The 20811-nt window shown below is 38.0% G+C and overlaps 1 protein-coding gene across 7 annotated transcripts in view; it reads left to right on the top strand.

Moving 5' to 3' along the window:
* relch (RAB11 binding and LisH domain, coiled-coil and HEAT repeat containing) overlaps positions 1-20811 on the top strand; it is a 99950-nt gene that overhangs the window by 70511 nt on the left and 8628 nt on the right. For 4 of the 7 annotated variants that reach the window (XM_072283340.1, XM_072283335.1, XM_072283333.1 and 1 more), the window contains 11 exons: positions 4298-4445; positions 5179-5335; positions 5913-6036; positions 8914-8962; positions 9593-9678; positions 9775-9881; positions 12120-12219; positions 13281-13363; positions 14684-14747; positions 15552-15690; positions 16959-17075. In XM_072283340.1, coding sequence (XP_072139441.1) covers positions 4298-4445; positions 5179-5335; positions 5913-6036; positions 8914-8962; positions 9593-9678; positions 9775-9881; positions 12120-12219; positions 13281-13363; positions 14684-14747; positions 15552-15690; positions 16959-17075 — 1174 coding nt within the window. Of the gene's footprint in view, positions 1-4297; positions 4446-5178; positions 5336-5912; positions 6037-8913; positions 8963-9592; positions 9679-9774; positions 9882-12119; positions 12220-13280; positions 13364-14175; positions 14259-14683; positions 14748-15551; positions 15691-16958; positions 17076-20811 lie in introns of those variants that run through there. The other 3 variants (XM_072283336.1, XM_072283334.1, XR_011889728.1) reach the window with 2 other exon arrangements.

Here is a 20811-nt window from a genome sequence, read left to right as displayed (position 1 = left end):
TTTAGATTAAAGTCTGTCACGAGCCTTGTGGCCCATCAGGCCGGTGCTCATGCCGGTTTCCGTGGTGTGAAGCAACTGAGAGTACGAGATTCCCCCCCCCCCCCCCGCCAGTCTATCGCGAGGTTAACCCCCAGCATTTTGCCAGTACCCATTCTCAGCTGGGTAGACTGGAGCATTGTGTGGTTAAGTGCCTTTCTCAAGGACACACATGCTGCCCCGGCTGAGGCTGAAACCCGCGACCTTCAGATCGCTAGTCCAATGCCCTAACCACTTGGCCACGCGCCACACATGTATACAATATACATCCTGAAATTCTCTTTCTTCACAAACATCCATGAGGAGGAGTGCCCCAAAGAATGAATGACAGTTAAGTGTTAGAACCCAAAGCTCCCCCGTCCCCCATCAGCAAAAAAGCATCTGCATCCTCCACCGATCACTCAAGCGTGAAGCACAGACTTGCAGTAACTCAAAGTCTACTCGTTCACCCGGTAATTCGACATGCCACAGGCGCTCCCCCTCCCCCCCTCCCCCCCTCCCCCCCTCTCCCCCTCTCCCCCCCCGATATGAGGAAAAAGGTGTCCCCATCTCACAGCAAGAGGGGAGACATAACAAAACAACTCATCGATTTATGGTGTTAAAAGTCTGTTGCTTCTCTTTTTCCGAGCTCTGTGCCCAATGATCTCGGGTCTCTGGGCATAGAGCCAGCAGCCAGCTCGCTGCTTTTGAACTTCGGCGTACTCCCACGACACACCAGTTTTCTGCAGCGGCACTGACCTCTAACCTGCCCACCTCCAGAGCCACGAAAATCCGGCACCCTGTAGGCATCCTTGACATATCAAAAAGCGGCCAGTTGTGAGGCCCTGATAGTGGGTCTCATTCCCTCAAAGAACCGATATCAGCATGTAACTCCAGGCCAGGGTCTTCAAAAGAACCCTGAAAAGGAAAGAAAAAAGGGATATTAAAGATAGAAATAGAGCTGTTTCCGAAGATGCAAGCAGAGGAGTCGCTGTTAGGTGCCATCATCCTAAGCTCTGTCCTCCGGATAAGTAAATTGTTTGGTACTACTTCACCTTAGTGAATGATGTGTGCAGGGAAGCATTGTGGAAAAACTTCAGGAAGAATGAGACCACAGAGATTGATTTCTGGTTAAGTACTTTATATCTGTGGTAGAAATAAAAATGATTTTGTTCAAGAGAAAAGACCTCCTGACTTACAGGCCAGATCAGTAACACACAAAATACTGGAGGATCTCAGGCCAGGCAGCATCTATAGGAAAAAAAAGAGTGATTGACGTTTTGGGTACGAGACCCTTCAGCAGGACTGAAGAGAAAAAGATATGAGGAATATATTTAAAAGGTGGGGGAGGGGAGAGAGAAACAGAAGTTGAGAGGTGAAAACGGAAGGGGGAGGGATGAAGCACATAGCTGGGAAGTTGATTGGTGAAAGAGAGAGGGCAGGAGGAGGGGGAGTCTGATAGGTGAGGATTGAAGGCCATGGAAGAAAGAAAAGAGGGGGAGGAGCACCCAGTGGGAGGTGATGGCCAAGTAAGAAGATAAGGTGAGAGAGGGAAAACGGAATGGGGAATCATGAAGGGGGCAGGGAGGCCATTACTGGAAGTTCGAGAAATTGATGTTCATGCCATCAGGTTGGAGGCAGAATATAAGGTGTTGTTCCTGCAACCTGAGTATGGCCTCTTCGCAACAGTATAGGAAACCATGGATTAACATATCAGAATGGAAAGTGGAATTAAAATAGGTGGCTTCCAGGAGATCTGCTTATAGATCAGTAGTTAAGTTTTTAGACGGGCTTCAATTTTGCAACAGAACAAATTGGGTGTTTGTGTTACCAAGCTATATTTTTCATGTGTGTTATTACCAGTAAGAATTTCCTACTGAATTTTTGTGTAATGGATTAGATCACATTTGGCTTGTTCTGCCTCTTGCTGTCATCTGTTTGAATCCTCATGCAATGACTGTAAATGTGCCATTTGACTGCTGTACTTGCATTGTCAACTTACAATAATTAGTGTAAAAAGGCAATAGGTCCCTCTCAGAACCTAGACCATTCAGTCTCCTATTATCATTAAAAAATTCTCCAACTTTTCTGTTATTTTACCATACACATATCTAGCTGAGGGCGCTTGAGATTTTTGCGCAGTACTGTAGTAATTTTGTCTTGCACTGTACTGCTGCTGCAAACTAAAACAAATTTCATGACGTATGTCAGTGATGATAAACCTTTATTCTGATATGGGTCACTATTGTGTACTGAGAATGGAGAGAGGGAAATCATGGTTGGGAAAAGGGGGAAGGGAGAGGAGAGGGAGTGGGAAGCACCAGAGAGAGACATTCTGTAATGATCAATAAACCAATTGTTTGGAATCAAATGACCTTGCCTGGTGTCTTAGGGCTGAGCATGTCTGCAACCATACCAACGCACCCCCCCCCCCACCAACCCCAGCACTCTTTTTTTTCTGCCAGCTGTCCCACATCACTCCCGTGGTGCTCCATCCTCGCCATTCCCAACATCCTTTCCTCCTGCCTGATTTTTGCTCTCTGATCCATGTTGACAAATACAGTACTGTGAAAAGGTCTTCAGCACCCTAGCTATACGTAGGTGTCTAATACCTTTGCACAGTACTGTATTCTGTTCTATCTGCTGTCACCTCACCTATTCACTTAGGCCTTGCACATCCCCTTGAAGCCTTACTGCATCCCGCTCCCAGCCCACACTGCCAACCACTTGTATCATCAGCAAATTTGAATTTATAGCATTAAATCCCTTCATTATAAATAATGAATGTACAATATAAATGGCCAGGGCTGTAATGTGAAAAGTGTGCCACCCTTCCAGTAATGACCTTCCAAATTTACAATGTTATTTATTGCTTCTGTCCCTGCCTTTTACTAATCTTCAATTATGCTTACAAATTAACCCCCAGTTCCACTTTTCCGTTTCATGTTTAATGAGTGGCAACTTATTGAAGGTTTTCCGTTGAAACAGTATTGACTTTATCGTGCAAAAAAGTAACAAGTTCATCAAAATTGACTTCTCTTTCATAAACCTTCATTACCTTGCCTCAGTTTTCTTCATAGTTATTCAGTGCTCTGTTGCCACTTCCTTAGTAGATTCCTACATTTTCCTAACTGCTGATTTCAGATTTTTTTCTCTTCAGTTTCCCGTCTATCATGTAACTTGCTGGGGGGGTGGGGGGGAGGGAGCAGGCGTACTCTGATCGGAGTACCCGTTGTCCCTGGATTTCAGACTGTGAATGATTATTAAAATGCACCTGAACCCCAGTGCATTCCACACCTTGCCACATGCAGGCCTGGAAGCCTTTTAACTCACTGGTACATCCTCTCAAGTTCTCAGTGGACTGGCAGGTTATCAGTTGGTGTTATCCAATCCAATATGTTTCTGCCCTGGGTCTTGCACAAAGTTATGAACTTCTGTAGGAGTCATGAGCTTCAACCATGTTAGTTTACTTGACACATCAGGCAGTCCAACCTGTATCTAATGAGTCTTATCCTCAGGAACACTGCATTTGAGGATATCATTCTTGTACCAACTTCATTTCTGCTGTTTCCATCACCCTCTCAGGCACTAGTTTCCAAATCTAAACTTGGCAAGGTGAGGTTTGTTTGACAAGGATAGTATCAGAAGTAACAGATAAATGTATGCACTATTATCCATTTGTATGAAGACAGATGGTAAAAGGTCTTCTACCTCAGCTCCCCTCTGATCGGTGAATAACTGATTAACAGGTGACAATCAGTCAAATAAGTGATTCCAAACAACTTCATCTCAAGCTGCTTATCAAACTGCTGCTTCTTTAGCAGTGCCTTTATTTTTAAACGACAAATAAAGGATTTTTACCAGTAAAGAATCTTGTTCTGTATCTTCTAAAGCCAGACAGGTGAAAATGGCTGGTGATCTTTTTCATGTATTCTATAATAGTTTCATCATTAATCACATATCAACATAGGCAGAAATGGACATCAATGTCTTTGCGTTATTGCCTATAAGGTTATAAGGCAGTCAGTGTTGGCCAGGTGTGTGAAGTGGGCATACGTGAATGTTTGAATAGTTACTTTGGGATTCGTTGATGGTCAAAATTGTTCAAAAACTTTGTATTTGTGAGTACTTTCTTGTAGACTTTAATTTTGATATTGAATTAAGGTTAAGATTTTATTTTTGTTAGGTGGCTGTCTTGAAAGTGTATTTAGCTTTTCAATTTGCAATCAATGTATAATTTTTGAAATCCTAACACCTGTGTTTCTGCATATTCCCCATTTAGGATGGAGAGCATGGGCTCGATGAACACAAGCTACACCTGCATCTTTCAGCCATGCAGTCACTGATTCCACCATTATTTGCCGTGGTGCTGAAAAATGCTCCTTTTGCAAGCAAAGCAAAACTTCAAGGAGAAGTACCACAGATAGAGGGTATTGCATTGTACATTGATCTGATCTTTTGTAAACAAAATAACAAGTAAATGCAATTTTCACATTATTAAATCATTGCATTCTGGATGTTGGAAGTTAATTTGCTTTCCTGTCCTGTTATGACCTTTGAAAGGTCATGCATACAGTTTGGGATTAATTGGTCACATGGGTGTAATTAAGTGGCAAGGACTTGATGGGCTGGAGGGGTTTGTTGCTGTGCTGTATCTCTAATTAAAAATAATAAATAAAAGCCTGGAACTACTGTTGAACCCATCCATGCAAACCCTTTTCCCATTAGATTACATTTGTTTCATTGGTGGGGGGGGGGGGGGAGGAGTTGAAGAATAAGCAGCAATAGATATTCTGCAACTTTACTTGCTTGGAAGGACTGGTCATAGATTGAGAAGTATTTGGCATGATATTTCCCAATGAGATTATTTGATAGGTATGGTCTTTGACTAGGTGAATTATCAACTTTGGTTAGCTCGGAAGGTGACCAAATGTCACTTCACACCCTAGATCAGTGATGAGACTAAACTAGAGAGGACTTTTCTCGTTAGAGTTAAATTACATAGCTAAATTCAGTAAGCTCCAGAAACACCAAATTTCCTTTGTTATATTTTGTAGGAGACAACAAAAGTGAAAATTGCTTCCATTATTGAAAATATAACCATGGACATAATGTATATGTGTGCATCTATGACCTCAATTTTCATTTTAAAAATGTCTTTAGTGACCAGGTTCCCTCGACCAGCCTCCCCACTTCAGGATTTGGCAACAATTATTGGAAGTAGAGAACAATTATCGGTGCTATTGCAATTGTATGATAACCAGCTGGAACACGAGGGCACCACTGGCTGGGAGAACCTATTATGGGTCGTTAATCAATTGTAAGTTGATTTCATTCTACTAATTGTTGACTTTAATGCTCATTACCCCAGACCATACTTTTGAATTACAAACATGTTGAATGTTTTCACATGCGTCTTTTAAAGCTTTTTAAAAATGTGTGAGACCATAAGATATAGGAGCAGAACTAGGCCGTTCATCCCATCAAGTCTGCCCTGCTGTTCCATCATGGCTGATTTATTATTCCTCTCAACTCAATGCGCTGCCTTTTTCCTGTAACCTTTGATGTTCCTACTAATCAAGAACCTATCAACCTGTTTTAAATATACCCCATGTTAAATATTTAACATGGCAATGAAAGCATTCTTGAATTTGAAGCCATTTGGTTTAATTTTCAGGTTTTAAGAGGCTTATTATTTACACAATTTCTTTTATTGTATTCAGAGTACTCATCTATGATTTGTTTGGCTAAGCTTACTTACTAAAGAAATTGAGTTGCTGGAAACATTTTCTTGGGCTAGTCATTATTAGTAATTATTACTTTGGTCATTTATCACTTATTATGGATCTTGTCACAGTGTGAATCCTAAATTATAAGAGTTTCTCCTTTCTTTGCAGATTACCACATCTAATAGAAACTGTTGGTAACATTAATGTTACCTCAACGTCCTGTGTTCATGACTTCTCCCGGTATTTTTGGAGGCTATGTAGAACATTTGGTAAAATTTTTACAAATACAAAGGTGAGTTAATAATTTTGCCAGTGATCTTGTTTATATATAGAAGAGAACTTGAATCCATATAACATCTATTTGTGTACCGCATATCAACTGGTTTCATTATCCAAATGTTCGTATATTCTGACTGTATTCAATTTTATCCATTGTACACAAAAGCAAAAGAGGAGTCTCTACTAAGTTGTCCTGATTTTGCAATATTTGGATTTCTTGTAAATTTAGATGAAGTTTAAATCAAATTAGATTTAATACAATATCATAATTTTCATTATAGATGAAGTGTAAAATAGGACATATTGTTGCAGTTGTTCAAAATGAGTTTCCAGTTAGGTCAAACTGAGTAATTTGACCACTCCTTGCCGAAATGAAGTGGTAACAATTAGAAAAACTCAAATATAATCTTCAATGTATCCATATCTTGTGACTTCCAGTTTAGTGCAACGTAATATGCTGATATCACCAGAGACTGAAATTTTTATTTTATTGCTGCATTAATCTTTAAATCTGCCTAAACTGTCAATCTATGGTGGGTTTTTTTTTGGAGTTTATCAATTGAGAATCTAAAAGAAGTTTTGTAAAATGTTACCCAAGGTAATGAAATGGTAGGTTAGAATCCACATTACAATATGTGTCTTTTCCTGCCAAGCAAACCCTTCTTCTTTAGAATTATACTTGTTTACCCAGTTTTAATATACTTTTATTTCAGAGCCAAAATCCAGAGGCTCTTTCCCAAGAGAAGTGGCAGAGGGTACCTGAAACCCATGCCTCTTCTCAGTGGGTTATTAAATGTTTCAGCATTATGGAGATCGGGAGGTGGGGGTGGCAGGAGGACGGTGGTGGAATTTGCAGAACTTCTTTTATTTCACATACTCTCTGCGTGTGAAGGTAAGGTCATTGCATAAGGTGAAACGCAAAGTGACAGGTAGCAGGCACTGTTTTATAACATTATGGTTTATTTTGTCATTGAATTCTATTATTATATGTTGGAATGCTCACTGGTGGGTTATTGTGGCTTCGGTCATTGTGAAATTTTCAGTACTGATCGATGTGATCCTTTTACTTATTGAATTAAGTACTGTAATAATATGAAATATCCCAAAAGTCCTTGCTACAAACATTAACAGTATAGCATAATCATTCAAAAGTACTGGTCTATGGGTCACTTTAATTTTGTTCCATTGGATTCTTGTTGCTGCTCTTGTTTTCAGATAATGACTCCTGCAATCAATTTGATAGTTTAGTTCTTTTTTTCGGTTACTTGTTTGCCATTAAACAATTAATATATGCACAGTTTTGCTACCTATGAGAGCCCTGTACTTATCCCTTGATTTGCATTGGCTTCATGTCAATGAATTATAGGGCTCAGCAAAAAGTAAGAAAAATATTGTTTGCTATTGATTTCGTCTAAAATAGAACAATTTTTATAATTATGTTGCCATTACTAGTTCTGTTGAGTTGCATTACATTTCACTTCAGGAAGTCCTGTGTTACTTCGGCATGGAAATTGGTGTAAAGTAACTTGCACTCCCATTGGTTCTGATCCTGAAACCGCTGCTGTGGTCATTGGAAAATACAGTAGCTATTAAATAATAATAAAAGAATATTGAGTTGGAACTCTAGTTGCGCACCCTCGAGACCTACCGGTTCAAAGAAATTGCCCCCTATCGTCATCTTCCAAGCAGAACTGTTCTTTATAACATTGTTCTTTTTTCCTTCTGGACACTCCCTGTGTTATGTAGGGGTTCGAAGCACGATCTGTAACCCACAGTCAGAAACTCTGGCTGAATTTGCAAAAATTGTACTGGTAGATTACTTACCTACAAATTAGTTCAGATCTTGGTTAATTTTGAATCTCAGTTAGATCTTAGTTAGAGTTAGTTAATGAGTATACATCTGTACTACAGTTTCAAAACACAATGGACCACAGGAATCGGCCGATCACAGCACACCAGATTAGTGAGTTGTAATCAGTACTGTCAGAGTTTATTTTTCAAAATGCAAAAAGTCACTCATAATATGGTTTGAAATGGATCACTGCAATGTTCAATGGAGTTGTTGAATCAGTAGAATTGTTCGTTATTCAGCAAAGTAGTATTTTGCATTGTAATCTTTCCTCTAGCCATGTTTTCTTCAGTCTCTCTCAGCCTATAAACTATCACCCATCTGGGAATCATTTAACTGTAACATTGAAAATGTTCAAGGATTCTACCTCGTTGAATCTAATTTGGCTCCTCAAATACACCCAAGTCTAATTATCTTGCTGTAACCTATTTTTTCCATGTTGCTATCAACATGTCATGCGGTACACTTGTCAGAATTTACCAATGAATTTTCCAACATGTCATTGGGATATAGCAGGGAATTGGATCACCTGCAGAAAACCCTTGCTGGCACGTGGAGAATGTGCAAACTTTGCACAGACAGCATCTTTGAGACTAATTAGAAGATTATTCTTCTAATACTTTGCACTTGTTATCTTTAAAAATATATTTAGATCCAAATTGGCAATCCCAGTCAAATTAGTCCTCTATATGCACGTCAAGATTGTATGGTACTCCACACATTTAATCTCTCAAGTAGCAGTTCTTCTGGAGCAGACTCAGGTATATCGGCACAGATGATGAGACCAACAGGGAAAATTGGTTAGCAAATTTCAGTAGCATCTTAGAGCTTCTTTCTTAACTGTACCAATTTTACTTTTAAAACAATTCTTGAAAATTGTGTTTTGAGTATTCGAGTTTCAAGAGATAATATTCCGGTATTTAATTTTTAATATGTTGCTTATTTTTATATGCAAAGGCCGTCATTTGGAAAGTAATTCAATGTGATTCTATAACTTCCTGTCTTTCCTGCAGTCTAATGTAATAACTTGTACACTCTTAGGTAAAACCACAGTTTCAAGAAATACTGAGACTATCAGAAGAAGCTGTTGGTAAGCCACAACTTAAGTTTTATATTTTGTTATAGTTATTGAAAATTTAATTTGCACTTTTGGGCAAAAGAATATAATAACTTCAGCTACCATAAAATGAGTTAGCTCTGTATAATTTATTTTTTTTTTAACTCAGTAAAAGACAACCCTTAAAATATGTAATTTTTTTTTGTAGGGATATTATCAGTACAGCTTACACAATATATTTTGCTTCCCTAAGTGTGACCATGCTTGGTTACCAAAAGACTTGTTTTATTGTTGGTACTTTTACTGTTCATGACACATGGTTTTGGCATCCAAACTCTTCAGCAGTTATTGAGGAGCAGCTGTCAGGTTTAATGCTCATTACAAAACAAATTAAGTATCATTGTTGGGACCAAAAATTAGATTTAGCTTTCCTCTAGAAAATAGCAGTATAAGCCTTGGTGAGTTTTGCTTCAGATTTGATATAGCAAGGAAATTATTCTTATTCTAATGATAGTATGATATAATATTTCTGGAAATGATTACTGTACGTTTCTAAAATTGGCCTCTGTATGCTAAATTAATCATGAGATAAATGTTTCCTGCAAAAATAGATTAAGTTCGGCAGTGAAGTAACTTTGTCCATTTAATCTTTGTTTTGAAAAGATGTCTCTGCTACAGCTGGCAATGGAGTGCTAACAAAGGCTACTGTTCCCATTTACGCAACTGGAGTACTTACTTGTTACAATCAGGTAATAAAATTGTAAATATCAACTTCCATCTTCAACAATCAATTTCTTGCTCTGATAGTGTTTTTGCAAGTTCTATGCTCTGTAATTTTCTGCTAGGAAGAAGACAGGAAACTCTTGGTTGGATTTTTGGAAGATGTAATGACCACACTTTCATTATCACATGCACCACTTGATAGTCTGAAGGCCTCATTTGTGGAATTGGGGTAGGTTATTCGACAATTTCTGAACGTTCTATATCATTTACTACTGTACTTAATCCTATATTTCTAGAGTTGTGTCTATCTACTGATAAGTAACCAACCTGGTTAGTCATGTTTCTTGCGCAGTTTTTTTTTATTGCTCGCTGCTCCCCAATTTTATTGCCAAAGTCTTCTTTCAAATGTGAGGGTGTTATTTTGAACCTTATTCCGAATGGATCCTCGCAAGGCCAGAATATGGGCATCTCATAGTGTTTCTAGTTAATTAAAAATTTACTTGCACCTTCGGCTGGGGTCTTCTACATGCAATTTACTTGAAGTGTAAGGCTGATGGTGATGCAAGAGCAAGAGGGTATCTGAAAACTTGGTGAATAAGATTCAGGTTTATTATCACTGACATGTTATTAAATGGGTTCTTTTGTGGCAGCAGTACTGTGCAAGACATAAAAATGGCAGGAGGAGCAGTTTGTTTCCTTAATGATTTTTGTGATTTCTACTGAAACTTAAAAGAAGTAAAAATGGACAAAAAAATTTTTGCACAGGGAAAGGAAGATTATTTATAAAATCTCCAATGACAATTGGGTAATGTGAATGAGTTTGAATGCTTGAAATTATCCTTATTCTGTGATTCTGTATTGGAGGTAATTGGAAATGCAATAACAATTGACAGATTGCTGTGAGGTATCTGCATTGTAATTGCCAAAATTAAGCATCTGTGGCAAGTGTAATGAACAGTTACTGTGCAAATGCAGCCATATCTAAGGATACAAGGGAGGCTAGGAGTGATTTGTAACCATGATAATAAATAAGTTGATTAACCAGCTTTTAAAGTAAGCAAGCTATGGCGTATCCTTCAATCTTCCTATACTAGGCAATTTATACATTAATGAGAATGCCTTCATAGCACATTATTTCTCCCTGCAAGCTCTGCACCATTATTCCTTATAGTAGAATCCTTTCCAGTCATCTGTAACATGTACTGATCCAACACCCAAAGAGACAATTTGCACTCTAAACATATGACCCCTGAGGCCAAAAAGGCCATAATTTTTACTCATTGAAAATAACCACAGTTTCCTTGTTTTCCAAGCCTGTTTGTGAAAATGCTCGCAGTTTTTAAAAGTCCCATTGTCCCTTTGCATTTCAAGGCTGGTGATAAGTATTTTGATGTAATCATTTCAGTCTTTAGTGATGCCTACTTTTATTCCCTTATTTTTGTTCATGCTTATAGGTTCCTTCCCTGTATAGTTATAAACCTTGAACTGTAACCATATTTAATTGATTTTTTTAAGAAAATTGTGGCTATCCCAAGCAAGCACATTTAATAGCTTCTAGCTTTCGTTCAGTTCACTGAGCACTTCATCTTTAATCTTTGTTTCCTCGTGGCTGAATTCCTCTAAACATATTATTCTCCAGTTTTCTGCATTTCTTTTAATCTGTTTTCTGAATTTCAATTTGTTAAATTTGTCAACATACTCCAGTCGTCTTTTAATCTTTAAAGATACATCCTGTAATATTTAAGGATTCTGTCTCATTCCAGTGATCCTCTTTTGATTCTCAATATTTTCCTTCCAAATCAGTTTTTCATGTTTCTGCTCTTAATACTGAATTTCTTTAGGTGTGTTCTCAATTTCTTTTCCTCCTTTCTTTATGATGGGTTTGAAACATCTGTGCCATTTTTTTCCAACTTTGAAGGAGTTCTTTCAATGCTGCAAGTTCTTTTTGTAAAATATGTTTAGCTCTGAAGAATGCATCATCTGTTTATTTGATTCTTGTTTTTGATATACAGTACATTTTGATGCTTTGGCTTTGTATTTGAGATTGGAGGAAATGCAGACCTGCCAGTCAGCAGAAATCAAGAGCTAAAGTTATTATTCTGTTATGGTTAAAACTTACAAGTGCTTAATTATTCATGACATCGGAAAACCTTCAATTGTAGGATTTTGTTTTGCCATTTTTTTTTGTCATTTACTTTCCTATTTCAAATATTATCAATCAACTTTAGTGATTACTGTAATATGGATGCCAAGGCGTTTAGTGTTGGTACATAGCTGAAGTGTAACTCTTTCTGGTTAAGCTGCTTCTCCATTTTGAAATCAATATGTGCATCATTGTGTGTTGAAAGTGAGACCTTAAAGAATTTGAAAGGCTTCTGCATAAAAGGGTTAACCATTTTCGAAAAGAGCAGCTCTTTGTTGATGCTCCAAATTTGATTTATTAAGTCCCTATTTTCTGTTTTAATAGTGCAAACCCAGCATACCATGAGTTGCTTTTAACAGTGCTATGGTATGGAGTTGTACATACTTCAGCACTTGTAAGGTGCACTGCTGCTAGAATGTTTGAGGTAAGATTTTCAGTTGTATTTTGATGGTATTCATATTTTTGGAACCTAGCTACCTTTAAAGCATTGTTCAAATTCTGTGTAATAAATATTCCTGGAACATCTTTTACCCTTATGACTAAGTAAATTACTGAAGCACAATGTATCTCAATACAGAAATGTGATGTATGTAGTTATCCCATTTGAGATCAGTTATGCTTTAGCCATTAAAGCAATGTAATTAGATTCTTGCATGCTTCAAAACATAAGCTGCTTATGTAGGGTGAGATATTTTGTTGCCTCTGTGCCCACCCAAAGCTGCCAGACCTGATTGGTCAAGGGAAGGAAAATTGCTCCTTTTTCTTTCTTTCTAAGAGATGAATATTGGGCAAATGTTGAAATACATTATGTGCTGATGGTGCTATTAAAAATGGCATCCTGCTACTGGTATTATGAGCTAATGAATATTTGATGGAATAGAATATTCTGTGATTTGCAAAGTCGTCTTCATTTCGATGAGTTTCAGAACTACAGGATTCCAAGCATGCTTGGGATTATTCATTTTTGACCCTGCCAGACTTAAGATAGTTTGTTTAATGCAGATACTTGTTTCCTGCAGTTATTGTTCTGAAGAGATGCTTATAAGCACAAGCAGGGAGAAGGTTTAAATTGGTATCTGCTTTCAAAAATATAATTCCCCATTTGGTGTGCACAAAAGGAATTAAATATAAACTCTGAATTACCTATGCTTGTAACTTAAAGTGGAAATTGGATAACTTTACCTGTCATAGTGATAAGAAAATTAAAAGTAATTCCACTAATGATGGACATGTCAGTTGAAATTGTTGTATTGTGTTCTATCAACATTTTAAGATCTGACCAGCTTTGGTATGTGGCATTGTTTTAGAGCTGTTATTAGTGTTTCAAGCTCTGTAAATATTGAGCTGTTTGTAGAAATTGTTGCTTGGCATCTAATTTTGTTTGCTCTTTTGTCCCTTCTCTCTTCAATGTACATGCTGCTTCCATGATACTCTGCTCACTCTTCCCACGTTATCACATGTGACACCCTTGTTGTGCCCAATCAGCTGTTGGTGAAGGGGGTGAATGAAACTCTAGTAGCTCAGAGAGTTGTCCCTGCTCTTATCACTCTCTCCAGTGACCCTGAAATGTAAGTTTCTTCCTCGCCAGGTGAAGCACTTCACTTTTTTTTATTAACTTGCTGAGAAATCACCCTTTGATTTGTTCCTTTACACTTTCAAATAACTTGGCTGATTCTCTGTCAGGTTGTGCAGGAATTAAATATACAATCCATATTGGAATTGATAACTTAAAAGCTATCATTTTGTGCTTAGTTGAAAGGGATTGGTTGGTTCCTGGACTTAGAAGTGCACTATTTTAAAGTTGAAACTAAACAGTATATTGAGAAATGGAAACGAGCTTGGACATTATTCATGTCCAGGCCTCAAATGTTTATAAATCTATATTGTCAATATATTTATATTCTTGGTTTCCATTATTTTACATGTTAATAAAGATGTTTTGATTATGCAAAACAAAATTTGTTGTAGTTATCTGCTCCTGAGAGGTTTTGTTTTCCCTGATTGTTTGTACAGTTAGACCTAAAATTTGGTGGTGTATCCTACCCAAACATCTTTTAAACCTCAAATTTGGAAAATATTAACTAAAACTCTACACTTCAAGTCTGACTTATCAATAACTATCCTGTCAGATCAAATTAAACGGGTGATTTTTCAGAGTGAAAGGGACGCATGGCTTTGTTTAACCTACTAAGTTCCACAGGTTGATGACTAGCTTTTAAGCATGTGCAAGTACCTCATTTTTGTGAACCTTATGTTGAGTAGTTGGATGCTTCCTTGAATGGAACATGTCCGAGTGCTCCCCTGTGAACTAATCATTTTTGTTTTTCATTAATTTTTTTTTTGTTTTTGTTGGCACTTGTTTTTCTTTGACTGGTTACAGCTCATCGTGCGAGGCATGAATGAAGCCTTAATTGACAAGCGGGTTGCTCCGGCCCTTGTTACCTTATCCAGTGACCCAGAATTGTGAGTTGTTCAGACTGAGTCCATAGACTTAAAAAAAAACACAACATAAAAAAAAATAACTGTCTGGTGTAACATTTGCACTGATCTCTGTTCGATAGCATTACAGTCTTTTCTCCAGGCTCCATGGCTGACTAACAATATTTTTGATGAACAAAGATGTTGAACTATCAGAATAGGTTTATTCCAAATTTAGTTCTTGCAGCACATTTTGCAATATCTCTTGAACTGTAAAACTATGACATACCCTGCTATTGCCAGTTTAGTCACCTAGAAAGCACTGGTGAAGAAGCTGTAAGATTTATGTCTATTGTTTTACTAACAGTCTAACAAAACTTACCTACTAACTTGTGCAGTAAAATATGTACATTATGTCCGAAGTACTTTGATGTACTGTAATACCAAATGGTTTTTTTTTCATTTTCCAGCTCTGTCCGAATAGCTACAATCCCTGCCTTTGGCACCATTATGGAAACAGTCACTCAAAGAGAGGTACAGTAGTGGGCAAACTGACTTCATTCGTTCTGGTTGTTCAAATATGTGGCTATAATAATAAATTGGAGTTGTGTGTGTTACCTGATCAAAAGGTCATAATAAAAGAACGAAACAAAAAAAAACCCTGGTTGACTTTGAGGTATTAAAGGGTAGCAGAAGCAAAGTTCTTGAATATTTTTAGGGCATAGATGGATTCTTCACAAGCAAGGGGATGAGAGGTTCATGGGATTATGGAGCAGTGATTACAGACAGATCAACCATGATGTTATTAAATGGTAGAGCATAGCTGAGGGGCAGAAAGGAATCCTCCTGATCCTGATTTTTATGGTGAATGTATCTATTGCATTGCTGCATGACATGCTAGCAATCCTGGCTGACTGGCCAGGGAGTATTGTTCAAGTGTTAATTTAGAAATTAAAGGAAATAAAAGTTAAATGCAAACAAAATTGCTGAAAGGTAGGTAATCAAAAACTAAAATATGAGGTGCTATTTTGGGCAGAGATACTTTTATAATTGGGATGAAGGAGAGTTGCTTCAGTCTAAGTAAGATAAAGGGGAAGTGTACAGAAGAGTAGTTTGTTTAGCTTATGGTTACTCTCCAGGTTCTGATTTTGTGAACCTCTATCTGTTTTCAGTGCTGACTGGCCTGTTCACAGCAAACTGAAAATCGTTCAGAATGAATGTAAATGCAATATTTTGCTGTCACTTTTTTGGAAGTCTTTTCCTCTTACTGATTGAGAAGTGATTAGAGTGGGTGCCTATGCTTCATAATGTTAATGCCCCATTACTTGTACTTAACAGCTGTTGGAAAGAGTCAAGATGCAGTTGGCTTCCTTTCTTGAAGATCCACAGTACCACGATCAGCATTCTTTGCACATGGAGATTATAAAAACTTTTGGAAGAGTTGGCCCCAATGCAGAACCAAGATTCAGGGATGAATGTATGTATCTTCATTTATTTCCATAAATTTAAGTTCTCCCCCCCCCCACCCACCCGCAAATCCACTGTAATTCAAACACTTATGCTATTGTCAACAGTGCCTTTTTATATTTCATCTTGATTCTTTCATTTAATTCCCCTTTAAGTATGTGTAGGATAATCTGCCTTATTAGTTATGTGTTCCCTAGATGAGCTCTGGTTTTCCTGTACATGTATGACACACAACCGTCTGTTATTTTGTTAATGTCTGAAATCACACATTTCAAAGATTGAATGCTGCCCATCTCAGAATGATTATTATCATCTCCCTAACAAAAAAGTTATTTGCTATTTCCTATTCCTAAGCCTGGTGTACATTTATTTTGTTGGAATTTGGATTACTGACATTGAAGAAAGCTATTTTTGTTAATTTAACAAATGGGATCTTTTTCCGAATTACTTAAAAGCAAACATTTTAAAGGGAAATATTTGAGGAGAAACGTTTAAAGAACTTGATATTTTCACCTACCGTTAACAAATGGGGAACCCTTCATGTCTTTATGGAATATGAATAAATTGTATCAATTACAATATAATTATACCTTCCCTGAAATTTGATAATCTGTTCCTGTCTCAGTGTTCATGGTGGTTCAGTAATAGGATACATTGCCCTCTGTACACCTAACTGAATCACTTGTTACTTGGGAATTTCCAGTTTCGTTCAGATAAATGAATATATTTATGTAAGTGTTGCTTTGATCAGCGGGATCTTTGAAGTTCTGAGTGATCTTGAGTGTTCGTTTCTAGTTATGGTACTATAAATTAATCAGGTTTACCAATTATCTTGTATACCAGGATTCTCAGTTTGTTCCTAACTTAATCATCTTCACTTTCCCCTCACCTGGCTCATCTCCATATCATCCGCCTGTCACCAACCTGACCTTTGACTCACCTGTCACGCTTACATATTTGTACTGATCATGTCCCCTCTCCATTCTTGATACTGAGATTTTCACTACTTGGATTATGGCATTTTTGATAGCAATCTGCTGCCTTTTTTCTTCCCTTTTTCTTTGTTCATACTTGTCCTGTAAGGACCTAATATTTCTCTATGCTTAGAACAAATGAGTTGATATATGAAAATGGATGTTTTTATTGGTTAAGGGAGTTTCTTGACATAGATTTTGATGAAGAATTTAAAAGACTACAAGTTGAGTGTAAAACGAACACTTTCAGCCTCACTGGAATTGTCATTATTGTCAACCATGTGTTATTTTTTTTTCTGTACAGTTGTTCTTCCAAATCTACACAAGTTGGCTATCTCAAACAACCAACAAGCAATAGACACGAAAAGATTGGATATTGCCATTCAGCTCTTTGAGGCTTACAGTGCTCTGTCCTGTTGCTGTATCCTTTACTGCACTCAATGCACCACATAACAGTTATTACCCCTCAGCCATTAGGCTCTTGAATAAAAGGGGATAACTACTATTCTGTAGATTTGTTGAGTATGTCTACAAGAAAAATGAATCTCAGGGTTGTATGTGGTGCAATATATGTACTTTGATAATAAAATTTACTTTGAACTTTGAAAAGGAAAATGCATTACTTTTAACATTATCTTGACTGTTTAGCGGATGGAGAAGGATGCAAACAACAATTCCATTGTTCCCAAATTGGGGATATTTCTGCTTCAAATTTTAAGTAGTAATCATTATGGATCTGTTTGATTAAAACATGTGTAATCTAACATCCCAAGTTTCTTGGGTCCAAGCCACCACTTTTTAAACTTCTCTATCATTTTTAAGTGCTATATTATAGTCTGTAAGCATACTTACTTTCTGCCAGAAAATATTTATGTTCCTCTTTTTAAAACTTCCCTTTGCTTGTATTTTAGCATTCTTTGAATACAAATGGACTGGATTACCTTGGTAACCTTAATGGTTGTTTATCAGCCAGCTTTTGCCTCCTAAAGGGTGACATTAAAGCATTGTCTGTGATTTGGAGAAATCTAAATCTAAAGTTTACTTTAGCTTAAAATATCTTAGTTACTTAAGTTAATTTAAAAGCTTTGTCTTTATTCTCACAGTAGAGGAAGAATATATGGTGGGGGTGGGAGTAAGCAGCAGGAACTTAATTTTCTGTGACTTCTCCAAATTGCTGCAAGTTATTAAAAGATTATCTTCCCCCTTTAACCTACAAATTCTTCCCTTTTATACAAATGGCTTTATCCTGTTTATAAACTGTTATTGCTGTGCCTTCTCCTACAAATGCTTACACTTTTTATTGCAGTAATAATCCTCATGAATCCCATGTATGTATTTCAGAAATACCTTTAAGTGTGTGGAAACAAAATCAATAAATGAAATAGGAATAATTTGGTGATAAACATGGCATCCACCCAAATCCTTGGAATGCCCTCTTCAGCACTGCATTTCTTTTGTCAAGATGCTCCTTGGTCATTTGTACAAACATGCTTCAGTGTCTGTGTATTTTAGCAATGCTCTGATGAACTTCCTTAGTTGTGAATTAATAAAATCTTAGTTCATGAGACAGTTTAACCTGCAGGAGGGGCTTTTCTGCCGCATTGGATTGTATTTTGATTAACTAATTTGAAATTGCACTTTTTGCATTCTTTTGTAGTACTTGTTCCACAAGCTGGCAATGAATTACATTTGCCAGTAACACAAATTTTCTTAACATTCAGTATATGAGACTGGAGCAGTTGTTGAGCAAGACAAAATGAGCAGTACCCAGTAATTTGTGTGAAAGACCAAGAGTTTATTGAGTACCACATTCTATACTTTTCAACGGGTGATGCTTTGCAAGTAGAGCAGCTAAGATCGTGTTGCCTTTACTCGTTTTCTTGTCCTGTCCTCCCAAATAATTTTTGAGCCTATGTGAAACAGTTTTCAATCTCTTGTTTGTTAAGGATCACTCAACCACTGCCCATTGGTTTCACCTGATTTGAAAAAGAAAATAAACTGCTGATGCTGGATAGCTCAGTAAGCAACATCTTGGGAGCGTAGGTTGCAATGAGCATTGTCACATCACCAGCTCTACCTGTGTCTGTCAGAACTGGTCATTTTTGGTGTAAAAACAGGGAAAACTGAAAGTATTCAGCCATTGGACAAGGTAGAGTAAAAGGGAGCAAAGTTGGCGTTTACTGTTGATCTGTGAGAAGGAGGAAGATGTTGGACTCGTGAGTTAAGTCTGCAGCTACTGAGTACTTCCAATAATTCTGTATTTTCACACTTCCAGCTGCTTTTCAATTCCAGGCCAGTTCTAATGTAATTCGAGAGCAAAAGTGACATTAGTCACTTCCTCCTCCTCCCAATTTTGCTTTGATTACTAAGCCTTCAACATCCTGTCATCTCTACATGAGTCTGTATCATCTGCCTTTTGTTGGTCCCAAACCAAATCGTGAACATTCTCCTTATTCTTAGTATCCTTCCTCCTCTGACATTCAAATGAGTCTTGTATTAAGTGGTCCTTGACCTTGATGCTGTTTTTCACCATTGCTGTTGCCTGGCCTGAGTTTTTGAGCCTACACCCATTTGGATAAGCAGGTCAGCACTGTCAGGATCATGTTTTTAGAATTCTCAAGTGCCTTCAATACCATAAAGCCCTCATTGCTGGGGGGAAAGCTCCATTCAGTGCCTGCTGGTACTTCCATTGTATCCTGGATAATGGACTACCTGCCTGGCAGACTGCAGTTTGTGCAGCTTCAGAGCTATGTGTCAGACATGGCTATAAGCAGCACTGGAGCCCTACAGGGGACTGTATTGGCTCCCTTCTTGTTTACTCTGTATACTTTGGACCTTAGATACAACACTGAGTAATGTCATCCGCAGAAATTCTCTGCTGATTCAGCAATAGTCAGATGTATAAAGGGAGGACGGGAGGATGAATACGGGGCCCCTGGTGGAGGACTTTGTCAAATGGTGAAAGCTGAATCATCTGCGGCACAACATCAGTAAGACAAAGGAGATGGTGATCCACTTTAGGAAGATTAAGCCTACACTGCTCCCCAATACTATTGATGGTGAGGATGTGGTGAGCACCTGGGGGAATGACAGACTTGAGTAGAGCACCAACACAAAGGATGTGTACAAGAAGGGCCAGAGTCTCCTTTACTTCCTGCGGAGACTGAGGTCCTTTTGAGTATGCATGTTCTGCCATATTCGACAAGATTGTTGTCGCCCATGCAATCTTCTATGCGGTGGTGTGCTGGGGCATTGGCATCAACATGGGTGATGCCAACAGGCTCATTAAACTGATTAGAAAGGCTGGCTCTGTTATAGGAGTCAAACTAGACACACTGGAGGCTGTGGTAGACCGAAGGACCCTATGGAAAATCTGGCAATTTGGACAATGTTTCTCACCCTCTGCATGCCACCTTGGCTGAACAGGAGACACTTTTAGTAATAGACTAAGACAACCACGCTACTCCAAAGATGCTACATGGGTCATTTTTACCTTCGGCCATTAGGTTCTATAATGAATCAATCTATAGCTGGGGAAGTGATGACCCCTTCCTGTTAGACTGTTTGAGGTAATTTATTTTTTATTGTTTCTACTTCTCTTCTAATATTTATATATCTGTCTACTTGTAATGCTACTTTGACACTGTAATTTCCTTTGGGGTCAATAGAGTATAAATCTATTTATCTATTCAACCTGACTTCTAGTGCAACACACACAAAATGCTGAAGGAACTCTGCAGGTCATCAGCATTTATAGAAAGAAATAAAGAATCGACTTTTGGGCTGAGACCCTTCATCGGGACTGGAAAGGAAGGGAGAAGAAGACCAAATAAAAAGGTGGGGGGATGAAGGGATGGAGTACAAGCTAGAAGATGGGTGAAGCTAGTGGAGGGGGAAGGTGGGTGGATTGGGGGGAGGGTGAAGTTAGAGTCTGGGAAGTGATGGGTGGAAAAAGTAAATGGCTGAAGGAGAATTCTGACAGGAGGAGGAGAGGGGACTGTGGGAGAAAGGCAAGGAGGAGAGGCACCGGGGGAAGTGGTAGGCAGGTGAAGAAAAGAGAAGAGGTAAGGGGGGACCCAGAATGGGAAATAGAAGGAGGAGGAAAGGAGAAGAGGGACAGAAATCGGTGTTCGTGCTTTCAGGTTGCAGGCTACCCA

This window comes from Mobula birostris, chromosome 19 (genome assembly GCF_030028105.1).
Source record: "Mobula birostris isolate sMobBir1 chromosome 19, sMobBir1.hap1, whole genome shotgun sequence".
Taxonomy (NCBI): domain Eukaryota; kingdom Metazoa; phylum Chordata; class Chondrichthyes; order Myliobatiformes; family Myliobatidae; genus Mobula; species Mobula birostris.
The sequence above is the reverse complement of the archived record's forward strand: the minus strand, read 5'-3'. Positions and strand labels throughout refer to the sequence as shown.